Source organism: Rattus norvegicus, chromosome 4, assembly GCF_036323735.1.
Source record: "Rattus norvegicus strain BN/NHsdMcwi chromosome 4, GRCr8, whole genome shotgun sequence".
Taxonomy (NCBI): Eukaryota; Metazoa; Chordata; class Mammalia; order Rodentia; family Muridae; genus Rattus; species Rattus norvegicus.
In genome coordinates, this window is record NC_086022.1 from 183,801,177 (window position 1) to 183,821,498 (window position 20,322).

The window sequence follows — 20,322 nt, forward strand, 5'->3', positions numbered from 1 at the left end:
AAATATCATCTCTGCATGTTGAAGCATTATTCAAACGTCATTTTTACTAGGATTATTAGCAAACATCTTCCATGTGACTTTTAGTTATGCCTTCAGGACTATATACTATCTTTTCATTTCGAAGTGACATAAGATCACCTGAGTAAATGTTCACTCAACCACTGACTCTGTTAGATTCAGATACATTATTTAATAACACTACTAATCATAATTGACTGGTACAGCCTGCTCCTCTCTACCTCACTTCCCCCTTTCTTTTCTCCTGTTCATGCTATGCTAATTTAACCTCATCTTGGTAAATAATATATAGTCTTTCATGTGACATAACTTCAGCAATTGTACAAACCAGTTTTGTCTATTTTTTATTGCCCTAACATTGTCTGGGAACTAATCAGCATTAAACCTGTGACAGAAACCTTAGAGCCAGGCTCAGTAACAGGGCTGTTCAGGAAATAGATTAAGACAAAGTTGTGTGAAAATGTATGGGAAGAGTTTTTGCTTATGACACTTGTATGAAAATAACTCAGAAGGAGTTAGGAGAAAATAGATACATTGTGCTTCTTTCTGAATACAGGGGACTGGCCAGGATATGTCACTAACTTCAGAAGGTAGCAAATGGAAAGTTATTAACAAATCTATATGCATAACTACAGAGCTACTCTGAAGTTTAAAAACTGCATGGCTTTTCCTGGTTATCCTTTAAGTTCAAATAGCACAAATTTTCTGTAGGATGACTCTGAAGTACCAGAAACAGACGACATGCTTAAAAAGATCCAGAGTAGACAAACATAAGCAGCTGGGTCTACAAAGTGTGTTTAAAGAACCTATGTTTCGTATCATTACATGTTTAAAATCTTGGTACCTGGGAGGCTAAGGCAGAGGGTGATGAATCTGGGATCCACAGCAAGACACTATCTCAAAAAACAAAGAAGTCCTCTAACCCTCTGTTAAAGACAAAATTCCTCAAAAATCAAATGTGTTGTGTGTTTTCCCCCTTACTCAACTGCTTAGTTCAGCCTACACTTTCTAGCATACACAATCACTTTGTTTATATCTTAAATGACAATAAAATAATCAATCAATCTCTCAGTGCTATTACCTTAATCTATGTCATTTAGCAATTTCTAGGCCATTGAGATCCCCTAAAGTTCAACCAGATCTAGGAGCTCTCTGTTGACTTGTGTGTTTGCTTACCTAATTTCCCATTAAATGTCTAGAAAACCCGGTAACTGCAACAGATGTGCATGCACAAATTGACATTAAAATTAAAGCTAATTAAAATTAGCTTTATTGAGATATACCTCACATACTTTAATATTTATCCTTTAAAAATATATGATTCAATGATCTTTAGTTTTTTTCACAGTTACACCAGCAACTTAATTTTGAAAACATTTTATCACTCCCCAAAAGAAGCATTTCATCCACATAAATATTCCTATTTGCTAAATGCTTTTCCTGCCTGATTCTTGGATTTTCCTGATAGAATACAGAAAAATTATTGTTTAAACTCAAAAAGACTCAGAACACTTTGGGAGGAGGGACAGTGAGATGGCTCAAGTCTCTTGTTCCAAACCTGATGCCCTAGATCCTATCCCTAGGAACCAGATGGTGGAAGAGAAGAGACTTGCACAAGCTGTCCTCTGATTTCCACTTACACATCATGGCTTGGAGCCCTCACCACACTAAATAAAGAGTAAAAATAAGGAAATAAATTAAAAAATTATTCAAATTAATTTTTTTCTGTCCAATCTGATTCATATACTAACTTGGGAACTTATTATAAAAATAATTTATTTGTGTGGCTGTGTGTGTGTCTATGCACATATGTACATGTGTGGCAGGCTGTGTGTGTGTTATGCATGTATGTATGTATGTGAAGACCAGATGCAATCTCTCAAGATTCTTCTATTGATCTCTACAATTCACTTTGAGTTTCAATATTTTATTCACATTTTATTGTAAATGATGTTGATTATAGCATTTGAAGGAGATGATGTAATTCCATACAAAATGGAAACTCTAAAAGGTACTCATTAAAGTACTAACAAAATAAACCGAGTGGTGAGAACACAACAGAAGTCCACTTCACATCCGCAGTGTTGTCAGCCCGTGATTACAATCACAGGGCCTCTGCCCAGCTCATAGCTGGGGCTCCAGAAAGCTAGTCATAGTGCAATGATAAAACAAACCATGTGCAACAGGAAGAGGAATTAAGTCCTGAATTACTGGCTTTATCACATCCATCCTATCTACCCCAAAATGACACAATAACACAAAAGAAGGAATTACCACACTCTGTGGGCTACTTCTGGGGTAAACAGCAAAGATGGCTAGAGTGGAAACAGGGCATAAAGAGTTATTTTAAAATGTCCTTTTCAGATGGGTCTGTCTATACCATCAAGCCACAAGTTTTTCAGCAATTAGAGTTAGGAAGTGAGGTTCAATGCCAAGGAAGTCATAATTTTATCTGTTTATACAGATTTGCAAAGTGCCAATTACTAGTACCCACTTGCAGCTACTCCTAGATTTTAAAAAACAAAAACTGGCACCTATACCATGGCCAAGTTTCCCTCAATTGAAAGGATCATTTTTAGAGCTGAGTTTCTTCTGTTCTTCTGAAACATTAACACCTTAAAGGTCAATTTCCCCCCCCCCCCCAACCCCTCAAGACAGGGTTTCTCTGTACAGCAGGAGCTCTGGCTGTCCTGGATGAATTTTGTAAACCAGACTGGCCTCGAACTCAAAGAGATCTGCCTGCTTTTGCAACTAAAGGTACTTTTGCTTAATTTATTCATTTTAATGTGTGAGTGCTTTGCCTACATATAAGTATATATATCACAGGTATGTGGGTCACATGGTGCCCAAGGACGTCAAAAAGAGGGCATCTAATCCATCTGCAAGTACAGACATGATGGCTGTGAAACACCGTGGTTCTGTGTGGTTTAACCAAGGTGCGGGGAGTTTAGCCAAGATCTTCTGGAAAGGCAACCAAGTGCTCTTAACTACTGAATTACCTCCCCAGCACCAAAGCTGAATCACTTTAAATCTGGAGTTCTAACATGATAGGCACTCAGAAACATCTTTCTCCTTGTTTGTTTGACATAAGGTCTCAAATAGCCCAAGCTGGCCTTAAAATTGCTATGTAGCTGGAGATGACCTTCTGCCACCCTCAAGGGTGACAATTACAGGGTGCACCATAACATCCTTTCTGATAGCAACTCTCATACCCCAGACATACATTAAACAATATATTAAATTCCGGAGTCTCTCTATTTCTGCCGTGCACTTGTGGATCAGAGGTAAGCTCTCGGGTACTACTCCAGTTGTACGCCTTCCTATCTGGTACATGCTCCTTATCATGACGATCATGGATTATAGCTCTCTGAAACCACAAACCCAAGTAAATGTTGTCTTTTATAAGTTGCCTTGGTCATAGGTTAGACAGTGAAAAGACACTTGCCTTACAGCCTGAAAACCTGGGTTCCATACCCAGAACCTACAAAAAGTGGAAGAGAGTGGCTCAAAAGTTGTCCTCTGACTGTCCCATATGACATGTGCCCTCCCCACACTTTATAATATAAATACTAATTTTTATAAAATTCTGAAGGTAGCTATATTCATGAATGGTTTAAACAAATGATTGTATAGTATTTACTTATGTTTGACATTCCAATTTTATACTAAGCTTGCGGCCACTGACACTGACAACATTGCAATCTAGTAGCTGACAGCATCAGTTTAATGTTTAGCTTTAAGTTCTAAGTATATCCTAAACCAATCAGGCTGAGGTTGTTCACTATGGCCAAAAAGTAAGCACCAGGGTTGATCTGAGACTTGGCTGCTAATTTGAGGTGTTACTGTTTCTTGCTCTCCAGTGGAGACTGACAGTGTTATCCAACCTTGTGTTCATCTCTTGGTAAATGGAGACACTGAACTTTGCCCAGAAGTTCATATGAATAGGAGGCTAGAATTTTTTGTTTTGTACTCATCTAGTAGTGAGACAGGCAGCCCTCGTAGCTCAGCACCACCAGAATGCCCTATGCAGAGGCTCGCTGATATCCGTACTGCAGCCCAAGGATGTACTCTCTCTTGCGCCCTGCCTTGATTTTAGCACCCCTCACCCACTGTTAGATGAGAGGAAAACTCAGGTTACCTTCAGTCCAGAGGCAGGCTAACTACTTCCACAGTAATCTCCGTGCCCTACAGTGTCCGTCTGTACACACCAGGCTGTACTTCTACCAGGTACTGGCTGTACTTGGTTTCCAGATTGTTGTTCACTTTGGTGCTCTCAGTAGGCAAAGTCTGAACTAGTAAACCCCAATCCATTCTCAGACTTTTCTTTTTTTCCTTTTTAAAAACTGTGTGTGTGTGTGTGTGTGTGTGTGTGTGTGTGTGTGTGTGTGTGTGTGTGTGTGTTTAGGACATGGCTCAGCAGATAAAAGCACTGGCTACTCTTCCAGAGGACCCAAGTTCAAGTCACATGACAGCTCAAAACCACAGGGGTTCTATGCTCAGTTCTGGCTTTGGCAGGCATCAGAAAGTAAATGACGCACAGGTATCTATGGGCAAAATACCCACACACATTAAAACTTCATTAATTAATTCAACATTTTAGAACACAAAATTTGCAAATGGCAGAGCTAAAATCTGATCTCAGGTATCCCATCTCCAGGATCCACATTTACAATCATTATGCTAAACTGTTCATTTTAAATGGCGTCAGGGTTAGATGGTGAAGACAGGGCTGGGGAGAGGGCTCAGTAGCTAAGTCCTATATGTTTCTTCTAGAAGATTTGAGTTCAGCTCACAACTACCTATGATGTCAGCTCCAGGGATCTGACACCCACTTCTGTTCTCCACGGACACTTACCCATGTACATATACCCACACAGAGACACATAAATAAAAGCATTTAAAAAGTGATTGGAAATAAATGAATACCCCCGGACAGCCCTACTTAGTCCCCAGAAGTGACACGGAGTAGAAAGTATGTGTATTTTAGATCACAGATGTCCTCCGTGAGGACCATATGTTTCAGTATTCATTTATTCTTTTCTTGCAGTGCTGGGATCATCTTGTATACAGCAGACAGAGTGAAGAGGGGCTATATTTAACGATCAGAAGAGATTCATTCAGAGATGTTTATTCTATGTACCTTAAAGTATAATAAACTATGATGGCTATTTTGGTCATTGTTTCTCATTCTCAAAAACTATGCTATTTAGTTGGTTCCACAGATTAGTTTGCCAAGAGTAATTAGACAGTCAAACTTTTCCTTGAGTGTCTACTTTTTATTGATTATATCGGAAGCAGCATGAAAACAAAGCAAGGACAACCACGGCGAATCCTCAGCAGCCCTGGAACGTGAGAGCATGGAAGAATCTAATGGAAACAAGGAAGGACTGTGGGAGCCCATGAATATTTCAGAATAATGAAAAAGTATGCCAGGTAGGTTTACCTGCAGCTGCCTAGAAACTAAATTTCTGGCCGAAGCCAAAAGTTTTCCTTACATAATTTATCAAGCACTTTTCAGTTTTTCCCCACTAATACCCTATTCCTTTTCTTTCTCCTTTTTACTTTTAAAGACAAATACTATCATCACTTTTATTTCAAGTAAGATCATTATAAACTAAAAACTAAACAAAACAAACCATACACACCTAATTGCTTTTCAAAACCTGAGAACCCAAATGTTTTTATGAAAGCAAAAATAGACATAAGACTTGCTAGACTTTCTCCTACTCTAACAGTGGGAGAGAGGTGTCTCTACTTTGCCTGCTCTTGGGACCCTTTCCCTCCTACTGGGCTGCCTCTTCAGCTTTGATATGAGGGTTCATGCCTAGTCTTACTGTAACTTGTCAGGCCATGTTCATTCGATTTCCCTGGGAGGCCTGCTCTTATTTGGAGGAGAAATGGAGGAGTAGTAGATCTGGAAGAATTAAAAAAGAAAGTCTGTGGGGGGAGGGAAGGGTTGGGGGAAAAAAGAGAGAGGAGGAGGAGGGAGGTGAGAGGGAGGGGGAGACAGAGAGAGAGACAGAGAGACAGGGAAAGAGAGACAAGAGAGAGAAACAGAGACAGAGAGAGAAGAAAGCTTAATTAAAGCTTGGTGGTGGTGGTACACGCCTTTAATCCCAGTACTCAGGAGGCAGAGAGAGGCAGGTAAATCTCTTGAGTTTGAGACCAGCCTAAGTGAATTCCAGGACAGTTAGGGTTACACAGAGAAACTCTGTCTCAACAAACCTAAATAAATAAATAAATAATAAAAGAAAGTCCAACAGCTACAAAGCAGTTTAAAATAAACATTAATTGTCAAGGACAGCAGCTGTATAAATAAATCAATTCTGCTCAGCCATCAGAAGCAAAAGCTTCTCTTCCCCAGAACACACTGGATCCTGCCTACCCTTTCAGCCTCTTACTATACTCTATCCTCCATCCAGATAGAAAGGCAACTGAGTTCACCAGTGTCCTTAATTTCTTTTAGTAATAACAGATAATAATTGAGATTTACTATGTGCCAGGCACTGTTCTAAACTTTAAGTAACATCCCTAAGGCAGTCTGACAACAGAACCTATATTCTTAAACCCTGCCATGCTGCAATTTGCTTCACTATCCCACATACAAGTATAGCTTTGGTTTAATCTACTGAAAACAACTGCTGAAGCTTAGGAGCCTTAACTCACAGAGTACTACTTTCTGGCACTCTGTGCATTGACAGGTGCCATCTCACATTAGCCACAGTTGGTCTAAGTGACCAATACCATAAAAAGAAACAATGGAATGAATGTACTTTGAAGACTGAGTTATAAGCTGTTTTGATTTATATCACGGGAGCCTCTCTCATCACTTACTCTAGCAAAGCCAGCACTCATGTCTTTACTATGTATAGGGAGCCTACATAAGGCCTCTGTGATAAGAATCTTAATCTTCCCCAAACTAGAGGCTGGAAGCGGATACTAGTGCTAGAGGCAGGTCTGGGGATGATGAAGACCCCTGCAAATGTCTGACTGCAATCTTATAAGAAACTGAATTAGAACCACCTGACCACTACTCCTTGGTGCCTGGCCTGAGGTAAATGCTTGTTATGGGGGGGGGGGCGATGTTTGGTATGATGCTCAGGATTGAACCCCACATTTCACTCATGCTAAGCACAAGCTCTACGACTGAACTGTAATTGAGAGAGCTAAATTTTGGAGTAAATTGACTCAAGGTACTAGAAAACTAATAAAATAAAGCAGCCCTAATGACAAGTTTGTGTGTTTGTTTAAAGTTTGTTTGATTTTTTTTTTAAGAGAGTATTTTACTCTATAGCACAGGCTGGTCTTGAACTCAAATCAATCCATCATCCTCAGAGTACTGAGATTATAGGCATATACAACCACATCCAGATGACAAGTTAATTCATAAAAAAAGAACACCCTAATATTTCTTAATTTTAAAAAAATGGAATAATCCACTTTCAGTAATTGGTTGATTTCTTAAAATCTATGGTAACTTAACTTTAGAAACATTAAACACAGGGCTGTGACTACCTCAGTTGGTAACGCACTTGCCTACCATGCACAAAGCCTTGGGCCCACTCACCAGTACTGCATAAAACTAAGGATCCTTAACTATTCAGAGTTCAAGGCCAGCCTGGGTTACATGAAACTCAGTTAAAAAAAAAAGTCCAAACAGTGTCTTCAGATGAGCCCCTCCGTGCTTCTGGAGGCAAGGATGGCAGGCTGCACTGTCACCAAGTGCTTCAGCCCCAAACACCACTGGCTCTGCTGTGCCACAGGCTCCATTGTCAAGATCTGGGACCTGGAGGACAAGATCACTGTGGATGAACTGAAGCAAGAAGTTACCAGCACCAGCTGCAAGGCAGAGTGCCCCAGTGCTCTCTGGCTGTCTGCTGATAGCTAGGCTCTATCTGGTGAAACAAAGTGTGGAGATGGCCACTGCCACCTGCCAAAAGTTTATGACAGATTTTAGAAATAAAACTGTCTTTCTGAAAAGTATCTAAAGCGCGGAGGATACAGTTAAGATTAATATGTCACAGTACACAGAAATAGAACATGGCAGTAGAAACAATAAACAAGAATGTGATGGCTACTTATGGAGGACATAACTAAGTGGCTAGAGACAGGTGTAAAATTTGTTCCATTTTGTTTTATTAAGACAAAGCCCCTGCAGCACATGCTGGCTTTGAAGTTACTGTGCAACCCAGGTCAGCCAGGAACTCCAAATCTTCCTGCTTTAGTCTCCTGAGTGCCTGGGCTGCCAAGTTCAACAATCTGAATTCAATTCCTTAGGAACATATGGTGGAAGGAAAGAACTGAGTCCAGAAAGTATCCTCTGACCTCAATAAGCACAAATACACACACACACACACACACACACACACACACACACACACACACACACACACACTTACTTAGCTGTCAGTAAAGTGTTTCAACCTTAGGAACTACTTTTGGAGGTCTATACACGAGTTCTAAGGACACTTTAAATCCCATGAAAGGACCTGAGGTACTTTACTCAATCAACTGTAATAATAGAATTATTTTGCTGTCCTTGCTAGCTTTTTTGGAGTAATTATATTCTAATAAACCCCACGCACTATGCCTGCATTATCAAGTATCAGCAACTATTTAATTAAATTCTTCCACACAAAATCAGTCTGGAGGTTCCTCAGAAAATTGAACATTGAACTGCCTGAGGATCCAGGTATACCTCTCCTGGGCATATACCCAAAAGATGCCCCAACATATAACAAAGACACGTGCTCCACTATGTTCATAGCAGCCTTATTTATAATAGCCAGAAGCTGGAAAGAACCCAGATGCCCTTCAACAGAGGAATGGATACAGAAAATGTGGTACATCTACACAATGGAATATTACTCAGCTATCAAAAACAACGACTTTATGAAATTCGTAGGCAAATGGTTGGAACTGGAAAACATCATCCTGAGTGAGCTAACCCAATCACAGAAAGACATACATGGTATGCACTCATTGATAAGTGGCTATTAGCCCAAATGCTTGAATTACCCTAGATGCACAGAACACATGAAACTCAAGAAGGATGACCAAAATGTGAATGCTTCACTCCTTCTTTAAAAGGGGAACAAGAATACCCTTGGCAGGGAATAGGAAGGCAAAGTTTAGAACAGAGGCAGAAGGAACACCCATTCAGAGCCTGCCCCACATGTGGCCCATACATATACAGCCATCCAATTAGACAAGATGGATGAAGCAAAGAAGTGCAGGCCAACAGGAGCCGGATGTAGATCTCTCCTGAGAGACACAGCCAGAATACAGCAAATACAGAGGCGAATGCCAGCAGCAATCCTCTGAACTGAGAAGGGGACCCCCATTGAAGGAATCAGAGAAAGGACTGAAAGAGCTTGAAGGGGCTTGAGACCCCATATGAACAACAATGCCAACCAACCAGAGCTTCCAGGGACTAAGCCACTACCCAAAGACTATACATGGACTGACCCTGGACTCTGACCCCATAGGTAGCAATGAATATCCTAGTAAGAGCACCAGTGGAAGGGGAAGACCTTAGTCCTGCCAAGACTGAACCCCCCAGTGAACATGATTGTTGGGGGTAGGGTGGGGAGGGGAAGCCTATATAGAAGGGGAGGGGGAGGGTGTTGGCCCGGAAACCGGGAAGGGGAATAACAATCGAAATGTAAGTAAGAAATACTCAAGTTAATAAAGATTAAAAAAAAAGAAAACCCTCCAGTGCTAGCGAGATGGCACAGTGGTTGTGGGCACTGGCTACTCTTCCAGAAGACCCAGATTCCATTCCCAGCACTGACATGGCATGTCGCAATTTTCTGTAACTCCAGTTCCAGGGGATCAGGCATTCAGACATACATGCAGGCAAAATACCTATGCACATTAAATAATTTTTAAAATTTTAGAATTTTTAAAAATTCTATTAATTTTCAGTAAGCTGAGAGGTTAATTGAAAATTATAAACATTTATCTTTGCCTAAGTTTATTATCACAAATGAACCTTTTAAATTTTTCAGTTACTTTTGAGTGTCTTTAAGTTTCTAGGCTAGCATGCAAAGTTGTGGGGGTTTGTTTGGTTGGTTTTTGGTGGTGGTGTTTCATTTGAAACTCATGTTATGTTTTAGGAAGAAAGTCGTTCTCAGAAGGGAACAGAAATCTGAACTTCTTTATAGCAACGTGGCCAGAGAATTCTGAAAGCACACAGACAGACAGACAGACAGACAGACAGACAGACAGACACACACACACACACACACACACACACACACACACACACACACACACGCAGGCACGCACGCACGCATGCACACACAACACACACAAAAGCAAAACAATCAAAACATTGTCTCTGTTCTTATTCCTGCTACGTAGAAAGGGAAACTACAGGCATTCTAGAATCAGTGCCCAGCACTGGCCATGGACTGTTTATATAACCTTATCTTGAGACTGAGGAAGGGAACTGCTGCTTTTGCCGGCAGTCCAGCCTCCTCAAATATTGTCTAAAGCAATCTGTAAGGAAAAAGACAGCCATGTTTTCCTCACGAGTTTCTTGTAACCTCTGAACCCATCATGATTTTGCTGTATGACTACAGAGAAGTCTCCACACGCTAGCAGGGCAGAGATCTAGAGTTTATCTTGTCACTGAGCTGCCTCTTCTGGTTATTAAGCTTTGCTGTCTTCCCATTTAATTTGTTGTTGGTGTTTTCCTTTCTCCTTTCCACTATAGAAAAAAAATCAACTAAAGAGTAGATTATTTTGGGGCTGGAGAGATGGCTCAGCAGTTAAGAGCACTGACTGCTCTTCCAGAGGTCCTGAGTTCAAATCCCACAACCACATGGTGCCTCACAACCATCTGTAATTGGATCCGATGCCCTCTTTTGACCTCTTTTGATGTGTCTGAAGATAGAGACAGTGTACTCATAAAACGAAAATATTAAAAAAAAAAAACCAAAAACTAAAGAGTAGATTATTTTAGGGCTAAGCTTCCAAGAGTCATTTCCCCATTGTACTTTAACTACTGATGGTATGGAGGGATTCTGAAAGGAGAGGATGGACTGCAAGTATCAGGGTCTGGATTTCTGTGACAGTAAAAGCTGAAAGAGAATCTTACTTATCCATTTATTCTTTGAATCAATGACTATATGTTGAGATCTTTACAACCATCACACACCAAGTTAAACAGTAACAATTTGGATAAAATATTTTGCTGATGCAACTAGAAATTATTATAATTAAATAAACTGTGCCAATTTCAGAAAGACAAACATCTCGTGTTTTCTCTCATTTGTCATTTCATATAGATACTTAAAGCAGCTTCCTTCTCTCACATGAAGACAGAAGTAATGGGCCAGGTGTGGTGTACGTGACTTTAGCCTCTGCACTCCAGAGAGCACAGTAGGTGGATCTGTGAGTCCTTCTATATAGGGAGTTCCAGAACAGCCAAGGCTACATAGAAAAAACAAAGAAAAAAACAAAACAAAAAGAAAAAACATGTAAGTTAACTGAGGAACAAAGGTGACTAACAGTGAAGGACAGGACAAAAAAGTTCAGAGGGTAGAAGGATTCGAGCAGGACTATGTTTCATATATACTATGCAGGGGCATAAAATCTTTGAAAATAAATTTTAAAATATCACTTAGGTTGTTTTTTAAATTAGTGCTAAGTTCATTTAGCAACAATCATGTGGTCACTCTGGCTTCTAGTTAAAAACCGGAAGTGAGAAGTTCTATTTTTATTTTACATTCTGTCTCTGTGGAATAACAGGTGGTGGTTATTTCCTTAAAGCAGTCTTATATACACTCCAGTTTTAGATCTGAGTGTGTATACTGTTCACATAGAAAATTCACAGTTCTTTAAAAATAACAAAGCACTCACTGCCCTTTGTTATTTCAAACCAATTACAGTACTTATCTTTCCTCTTGGAAAAATAAGAAAGTTCCATAAGAACTAAAGTCTAAAAGCTTCACTTTATAAATCTTTCAGGAATTATTTAAAACAGTAATTTCTATTAAAATCACTGGGATGTACTGGGTACGGAACCATACTCTTGTAGTCCCAGCACTTGAGAGGCAAGAGGTTCAAGACTTCAAAGTCATCTCCTTAGCTATTCAATGAGTTTTGAGGCCAGCATCGGATACATGAGACCTTCTACCTGAGTGAATGAATGAATGAATGACTCAAACAAGTAGATGTTCAGTTTTCTAGATGAACCTGAGATCGCAAAATAACAAAACACAGAGAACCTTCAATCTCTTGCTGTTGTTTAAATTTCTATTCACTACATTTATTGACTTGAAAGAATGTCAACGCCAAGGCATTTGTGGAGGTCAGAGGACAGCTTTACAGACTTGGTTCAGTTCTCTATCTCAGGTCATCGGGCTTGGAAGCAGGCGCCTTTCCTGCTGAGCTGAAGTTCTTTTATGACTACTATAATCAGGTGTGTGTGTGTGTGTGTGTGTGTGTGTGTGTGTGTGTGTGTGTGTTGTTGTTGTTGTTGTTGTTATTGATGATGATGATGGTGGTGGTGGTGGTGGTGATGATGGTGATGACGGTGATGATGCAGCACCCACGATGACCAGAACACAACTCTGTGGAGCTGGTTCTCACCTCTCATCTCTAGGGGATGGAACTCGGGTCATCAGGCATCAGCCCAGGCTCTTATATCTGTCACTAATTTTGCCCTTTCCCCCCCAAAAGCAACTTATTAATAACAACTAACAAATAACAACTAATATACTATTATTAACAAGCTCATCTTTTTCAATTCCTTTATTTTTTCTTATTCTATTTTTTGAGAATTTAGATAAAGTCCAATTCGCTCATTATAGGAAGATTAAAACAGTGATTTTCTTTGACCATAAGCAATTTACTGGTCATGTATTATACTCTTTCAATCCAGATGCCAAGTCCCCATGTCTAAAGGGACAACTACGAAAATCAGCAGTGCGGAGTCTCTCCTGAGCTCGTTACCCAAAAAAGCTCTCGTTTTTAGCCTTTCCCTAAATAAGCAATTTTATTTTATAAAAGTTTCCAAGGACATTTTATTTACAAAGGGGGGGGGGCAAATTAAGTCATACACAAATAAAACAATTAAATTTACTATTAAAAATATAAATACATACTTTGGACAATAAAGAAGAAAAAACTTTTTAAAGAACAATTATTTATAAAACTCATATCAACACTTACATCTAAGCTGTTTCTTCATTTTTAAAAACAGCTTTTTAAGGAAGCCTAAAGCTTTATGTTGTGCAAGGAAACCTCAGCAGACTGGAGAGAAACTCAAAGGCCCATAATCTCATTACAAAGCAGCAGGGTCAAAGGTCAAAGGTCAGGGAACAAGGGAATGGAGTGCAAAGTAGTTTCCACACCAGAAAGTAGACTATTTCATTATTTTAGAGGTGTTAAAGGCTAGTCAGTTGGATTTACAAAAGTAATACATCACTTATGCGAGCTTTTACTATTAAGACTTTAGTATTAAGAGCAAGAAAATTAAAATTACTTTTCATCTGTACTTGAATACACATACACTAGTGCTTCAGGTGTCCCCTCAAAGACTTTCAGGAAAAAACTGTCACCTGATCTTTTCTAGTGAGTTCCATAAGGTTCAAAAATACTTAATGTCCATACACATGTCAACAGACATTCATTTCAAAGCATCTATCCCCTAATGATTCAACAAGATATGTCTATGTAATAGCCTTATGTCCACATTCAGAAAACACTAAACTTTTACTCCTGCTTGAATGAGATTCAACTTCAAAAGCAAACATAATTTTGCTAAACTTTCAATAAACAGGCTTCACAATTCTGCAGAAGACTACAATTAATTGACTCTGAGCCTCCTTTGGCAACCAATTACATCTTTGGTTACGTTAGGGAGCTCTGCTACTTAAATTTTAAGGCATAACCCTATCAAAAGTCACATAAAATGCGGGGAGGAGGTCACAAAAATGGGGTAAACACTAAAAGGATTATGACCATACAGCAATAAAAATTAATTAAAAATTAAATGCATAAAGAATAAAAAGAAAAAATGTTTCTGGTTCTGCTATACATTATCATTGTAGTCTTGGTTCTGAACATGACAACATTCTTGCAATGCACAAGATGACTTGTCACCAGACACTAGTGAATATTGTCTCAAACAACCTGGATCATAATCATGACATCACACACACACACACACACGAATTACAGTTTATACTGTGCATTTGATGTTTTCTGGGCCTAGTGGTACATGCCTGTAATTCAGCTACTCAGGAGGCTGAGGTAGGAGGATCACAATTTCAAGACCTCGCTGGGTTACCAAGTAAGTTCCGGCCCAGCCTGGTCAATTTATGAGACTCTGTCTCAAAACTGAAAGTACAAAAGGAGCTGGGGCTAGTCATGGTGGTGAACACCTTTGATCCCAGCATAGGTAGAACTCTGTGAATTTGAGGCCAGCCTGATCTTCATAGTGAGTTTCAGAATAGCCAGGCTATATAGTATCTCAAAAAGTTGGTGTGTGGTTGGGGATTTAGCTCAGCAGTAGAGCGCTTGCCTAGCAGGCGCAAGGCCCTGGGTTCGATCCCCAGCTCCGGGGGCGGGGGGGTTGGTGTGTGGCTGGGGTGGGTTGGGGAGGGGCACCGAGAGATGGCTCAACAGTTAAGAGCACTGATTGCTCTTCCAGGGGGCTCAAATTTAACTCCCACCACCCACATGGCACTGCAGTTTCAGGGGATCAAATGCCATCTTCTGACTTCCTTGGGCACCAAGCTAACACGTAGTGCATAAATATACCTGCAGGCAAAACATTCATACACATAAAAATAAATTAAATTAAAAACACTTTAAAGTCAAAAAGGGCTGGAGATGGAAGTTCAGTACCTAGTATGCAGGAGACCAGGACTAGAAGGAGAAAGAGAAGATTAAAATGTGTTTGGTAATATAGACCGCAATCTTAGTACTTGGTATGTAGAGGTGGGAGGACTTGAAGCTCAAGGTCCTACAAATCATGTTCAAGGCCACCCTGGGCTCTCTGAGACCCTGCATCAAAACAAACAAACAAACAAACAAAAAACCAACAAAGATTTTTAATATCTTCTTACTATCATTCCTCACTGTGAAATTATCAGATTAATATATTTTTTAATTATATTGTGTAAGTGTACTTAATTTTAAAAATTGTTGGGGTTGGGGATTTAGCTCAGTGGTAGAGCGCTTGCCTAGCAAGCGCAAAGCCCTGGGTTCAGTTCCCAACTCCAAAAAAAAAAAAAAAAAAAAAAAAAAAAAGATTAAAAATTGTTGTCTTGGAGCTTGAGAGATGGGTCAGTGATTAAAAACACTTGCTTTTTTTTTTTTTTTTTTTTTTTTTTTTTTATTGAACCCAGGTTCAATATCTAGCACCCACACGGAGGTTCGCAACCATTCTAACTCTAGATCTAAGGGATCTCTCTTCTGGTATCTGATGTGCATGTGATACATAGTCATACATGCAGCCAACGATTCATACACATACAATAAAGATAATTTTTTAATTACTATTTGAGTTGCTATTTAAGTCTCATTTTAGAAAATCATGAAATGGTCAGTGGTCCAAACTCTTTTTTTTTTTTTTTTTTGATTTTTGAGACAGAGTTTCACAATGTAGCTCTGGGTAGAACTGAAGAGATTCATCTGCCTGCTATAATATCCTTCCTGAGTGATGAGATTAAAAGGATAAACCAGCATGTCCAGCCTGGCTCAAATCTTTAATCCCAGTACTCAGGCACCAGAGGCTTCTGCAAGTTCCAAGCCTGCTTGATCTATATTGTAGGACAGGACTTAAAACAAACAAAAACATATGAAAGGAATTTTTATTAAAATTAAGAAAAGATTCACAATTTCTGAAATGGTTCTTCATATACTTCTGCCAAGTGGAGTGGTATTCTCAGCACTGACTATTACAAGATCAAAATGGTGATCCATTCAGAAAGATACTGAGGTCATCTCCTGCAATATCAAATATTCTGTCCAAAGTTAATTCTTTATAAAAAAAATAAGGCCATATATTTATCTCATTTGTATGCAAATATATTTTCATTCTTGGTAGATGGTAAAGCTGTATATAGATCAAAGAACTATTTTTAAAATACAATTTCTCGTGATTTTTCAGTAAATGTTTGGTTTATATACCTGTATTCTCAGAGTTGTGTAAAAATTTACCTGGCTAAAAGTAGTCATATTTGGAGAGATGGCTTAGCAGTTAGGAGAACGTATTGCTCTTCTGGAAGACCCTAGTTTGGTTTCTAGCACTCACACTGGGCATCTCATAACTGCCTGGAATTCTAGCTCCAGGGAACCCAGTACTTTCTGATCTCTGTGCACACCCATGCATATATGGCTTACACATACACATGGGGGGGAAGGAAGGGGAGGGGAGGGGAAAGGAGGAGAAATTTAATTAACATCTTAGTAAACAAAAAACTAAAAAAAAAAAAAAAAGGGATCATGAGAAATCCTAGGTCTAGAGAACTTTACCTAGGTTCTGCACCATTTTTCTCCCTCTAACTGCAACACTGTTCCAAGCTAAAAAGAGTTGTCGATATCAGCAAAAGAGATAGGTGGCCTGGAAAATGGGTTTTACAATTTGTTTTCTACCAATTTCTACCCATATGCCCCTCTTTCACTGTCTCCCGTTTGTCCCTTCCTTGAGGAACAAGATGGTTTACAGATGATTCACAATAAGTAAGACCTGTTGGTGTTTGCACTAAAAACCAGCACACACACTTTCAAGGTTGGAGAAATGGCTGTCAATGAACCAATGAAGAAGTTCTGACAGAAATGGGAAGACCCAAACAAAACAATGTTGACTTAATCATATCAGGGGTACCAATGTCTATGTTTTTTGTTTTTAAGAAGTCATTGTTTTTGTGAACAATTGCACAAAAAAGTTAAGCCAAGTATGAAAGCACATAGGAAAGTTTATTTATTCAGAAAAAGGATACACTTAAGACGGGAGATAGGAAACTTTTTTTTTTTAAATCTTATCTTGTTAGTCCAGCCGCTTAAATTTCCTTAAAGGTTAAGTTAAACTGAAGAGAAATTATCATAGAAAATAAAACACTTGCCAAATAGCTGTGTGATTCCTAAGCCTTAAATCTGTCAATTCCTAGTACTCAGGGGTCACAACCACCCCTAACTCTAGTTCCAGATTACCTAACACCCTCTACCCTCTTCTAAACTCTGAAGGCACCAGACATGCACGTAGACATACACATAAGATAAATCTGAAAAATTAAAAATAATTTCTTCACTATATTAGTAGCACAGAATCTTTTTCCAGATTTTTATTATTTTTAAGTGTGTGTTTGTGTTAGAGAAAGTGCCTCAGAGGCCAGGCTGTGTCAGCTCTCTTAGAACTAGAGTTATAAATTGTTTATAAGCCACCTAATGTAGGTGCTGAGAATCAAACTTGGGTCCTCAGCAAGAGCAGTACATGTTTTCACTGAGCATTCCTCTGGTCCAAGAATCTTTCTCTTCTAAGTAGTAATACAATAAGGACAATCCAAAGAATAGGAGATACTGCTTCATGAAGACTGAGGTGATTTCTGAAGAGTCCCAGAACACACTTTAAAAGGTGGTGTTCTGGTGTTAGTAGACAAAGAGAGGACAAATACAGGCTTTTTTCTTTTCATCATTCACCTACTATAGAAGGCCCCCCAAAAAAATCCTAGTTGTTTAGAGGAGTCCTAGAAAAGATAATTGTTTTACCAGCCCAAGAAAAATCTTTCTTCAAAATCACTCTGCAGACAACCCCCCTTCCAACTTCGTGTCCCTTAACTTAATGTCATTCTTAACATATACATGAAACCTTAGCTGAAGAAACAATAAGATTACATAATTACACATACAGGGAAAACTTGGTATTTCATTATTCCTCTAAAACTATATTTAGTTTTGTTGAAAACATTTTGCTGTGAAGCTGACTTAATACTAAAATGCTCAGTTAAGACGTGAGACTGTATTAATAAACACTGAGCCGTTTTTGTTTACTATCATTTGTTATTTAATACATTCTTCCCAGTCCTCTCCTCAAAGAAAGAGAGAAAAATCTATACCGGTGCAATCAATGAGGGATGCTATGTTCCAAAAAAGCTGCTCTGAAAGGCTATGACCTAAGTGTTTAGCACTGACACAGATAAAGTTCAGGTGGAAGGTGTCATGTGTCTCACCCTTTAAAAAAAAAATCACAATTCAGATCCCACGGAGGAAAGCAGAGTGAAAAATTCAGTCAGGCATCTCTCCAGGCCTGCTCCCTACATTTCGCATTTCCCCGTCCCTATCATCTTCAAATGCCCGGGTTCTCAGGGTACGTTTCCCAGCCCAGTCCCGCACTGCGTCACCAAACCCGTCAAATGGGGGACATGCTCCTCCAGTGACACCTCGGCGGTGACTCACGGTGCGCCCCTCTTGGGGAGGATTGTCCAACTACGTCAACTCAGGGACCGGGCAGGGGTATCAACAAAGCATCAGGCCGCAACCCGAGCGTCCAAAGGTCCTCGCTAGCTCGCGGGCGGCACTGGCACCGCCAAATCCACAGGATTCCAAAGGGTGACTCGCTCGTCATCGCAGAACCAGGGGGGAGGGGTGGCGCCGACCCAGAGAGGTCGGGGTCGATCCCGCTGGGCCTCCCTCCTGAGCGGACCTCGTCGTCACCCCGCGGTCCCGACTCCTTCATGGAGCTGAGACCACCACGTCGGCCGCCAGGGCCAAACTTCGCGAACCACTGCACAGCCCGGTCCCGCGCGCCATGAGCCGCCCGCGAGCAGCGGAGGAGTCCGGCCCTCTAGGGGGCCCGCGCCGGTTACGCGGACCCAGCACCCAGGGGCTTAGCCAGAGCGCGGAATTAACAACAATGTCATTATGTCGCCCACGAGTGCCCGTCTAGCCCGAGCGCCGCTACTGCAGCCGACTTTTTGTCTGGAGCCCGCACCTCGCCTCCCTAGCGCCTCCTCAGCCAGCCCGGCCTTACCCGCCAGCTCGTCGGGCTCCAGCCCGCTGTCCGCATCGATCCCGCACAGCACGAAGTAGTGCGCGAAGCGACAGGCGGCTGGGGAGGACCCCGAGCCCGGGCCCGGTGCCGCGCCGCTACCGCTCATCCCGCCGCGCTGCCTGTGCGGCCGTCGCTGGGGTTCGCGGAGGAGGCTCTCCGGAGTGAACCGCTGAGAAGCCTCGCCGAGGAGCGTCGCAGGCTTCCCTCGCGGAGGAGGCCACCGCGCCGCTCGGACTGCGGTCTCCGCCGCGACCCTAGGACGACCCCGGCGCGCCCATGGCCGCGCAATCGCCGCAGCCGGGATCCTTCTAGACGCTGGTACCGGGGAAGCGGCCTCGGGCTCGCGCGCGGGCGGGCGGGATTCCGCCGCGGCGGGGGAGGGGCGCGCAGGGGGAGTGTCAGCTAGGGAGGCCCGCGCCGCCGCGGCTGCGCCCGCCCGAGCGCAGCGTCTGGCGCCCGCGGGTCAACAGAACCGCGCTGCGCGACGGGAGCGCCCGTAGAGCTCGGAGGCGCGCGGTCCAGGGCGCGCACCAGAGAGTTCGGAAGGATCGGGGGCGCGTCGGGGTGCGTGCCCGCCGGCTGTAATAGTGAGGCAACCTCTCTTGCGCGGTGCAGCCCCCATCAGCGGGTTAGAGCGCGAGCTGCAGAGCAGGATCCTATCTTCCAGAGAGGATGTCGCCCAACCTAACCTAAACAATAACGTAGCTTTGGAGAAGGGAGACAGCACGCTGAGGTCATTTCCCACAACGTCTGTACCATATTTTTAAACTGACATGCAGATGCTTAAACCATTTTAAGATCCTAGTCCCGACAGGACGTGGTGACTCACATCTATAATTCCAGCACTCTTGTGACTGAGGCAGGAGGATCAGGAGTTGGAGAACACACACACACACACACACACACACACACACACACACACACACACACACACACACAGAGGCAGGCAGAGTAAATAACGACCTGTGTAATTGACCCTTAACTTCTATCGTACCCTCCAATAATCTTTTGGAACCCTTGAAATGACTTCTCTTACCTTCTTAGCTGGGTTGTACTTGGGGTGGGGGTGGTTGTGTTTCCTGGTTCATTCTTTCCAGTGGCTATGGAACCCTGGGTCCCACTCAGCCTGCCATTTATATTTTAGTGAACGAAAGAATGATGATAATCTAGGTAGTATCAGGTTGGTGCTACTGGGAAAATAACCAACTTTGCTATCTGTAATGTTTATGGACATTTAATGTTATGCAATTATTGCTTCTATTATACAGGGTACACACGAAAAAGATTTTACTGAG

General features: G+C 41.4%; 1 protein-coding gene across 5 annotated transcripts in view; it reads right to left on the minus strand.

Annotated features, from left to right (window-relative positions):
- Dennd5b (DENN domain containing 5B) overlaps positions 1-19,836 on the minus strand; it is a 132,974-nt gene extending 113,138 nt beyond the window's left edge. For 2 of the 5 annotated variants that reach the window (XM_039108923.2, XM_039108922.2), the window contains exon 1: positions 19,007-19,833. In XM_039108923.2, the coding sequence (XP_038964851.1) occupies positions 19,007-19,133 (127 nt within the window). In that variant the 5' untranslated portion in view covers positions 19,134-19,833. Of the gene's footprint in view, positions 1-19,006 lie in introns of all 5 variants that reach the window. The other 3 variants (XM_039108926.2, XM_039108924.2, XM_039108925.2) reach the window with 2 other exon arrangements.
- Positions 19,837-20,322: the final 486 nt, after the last annotated feature.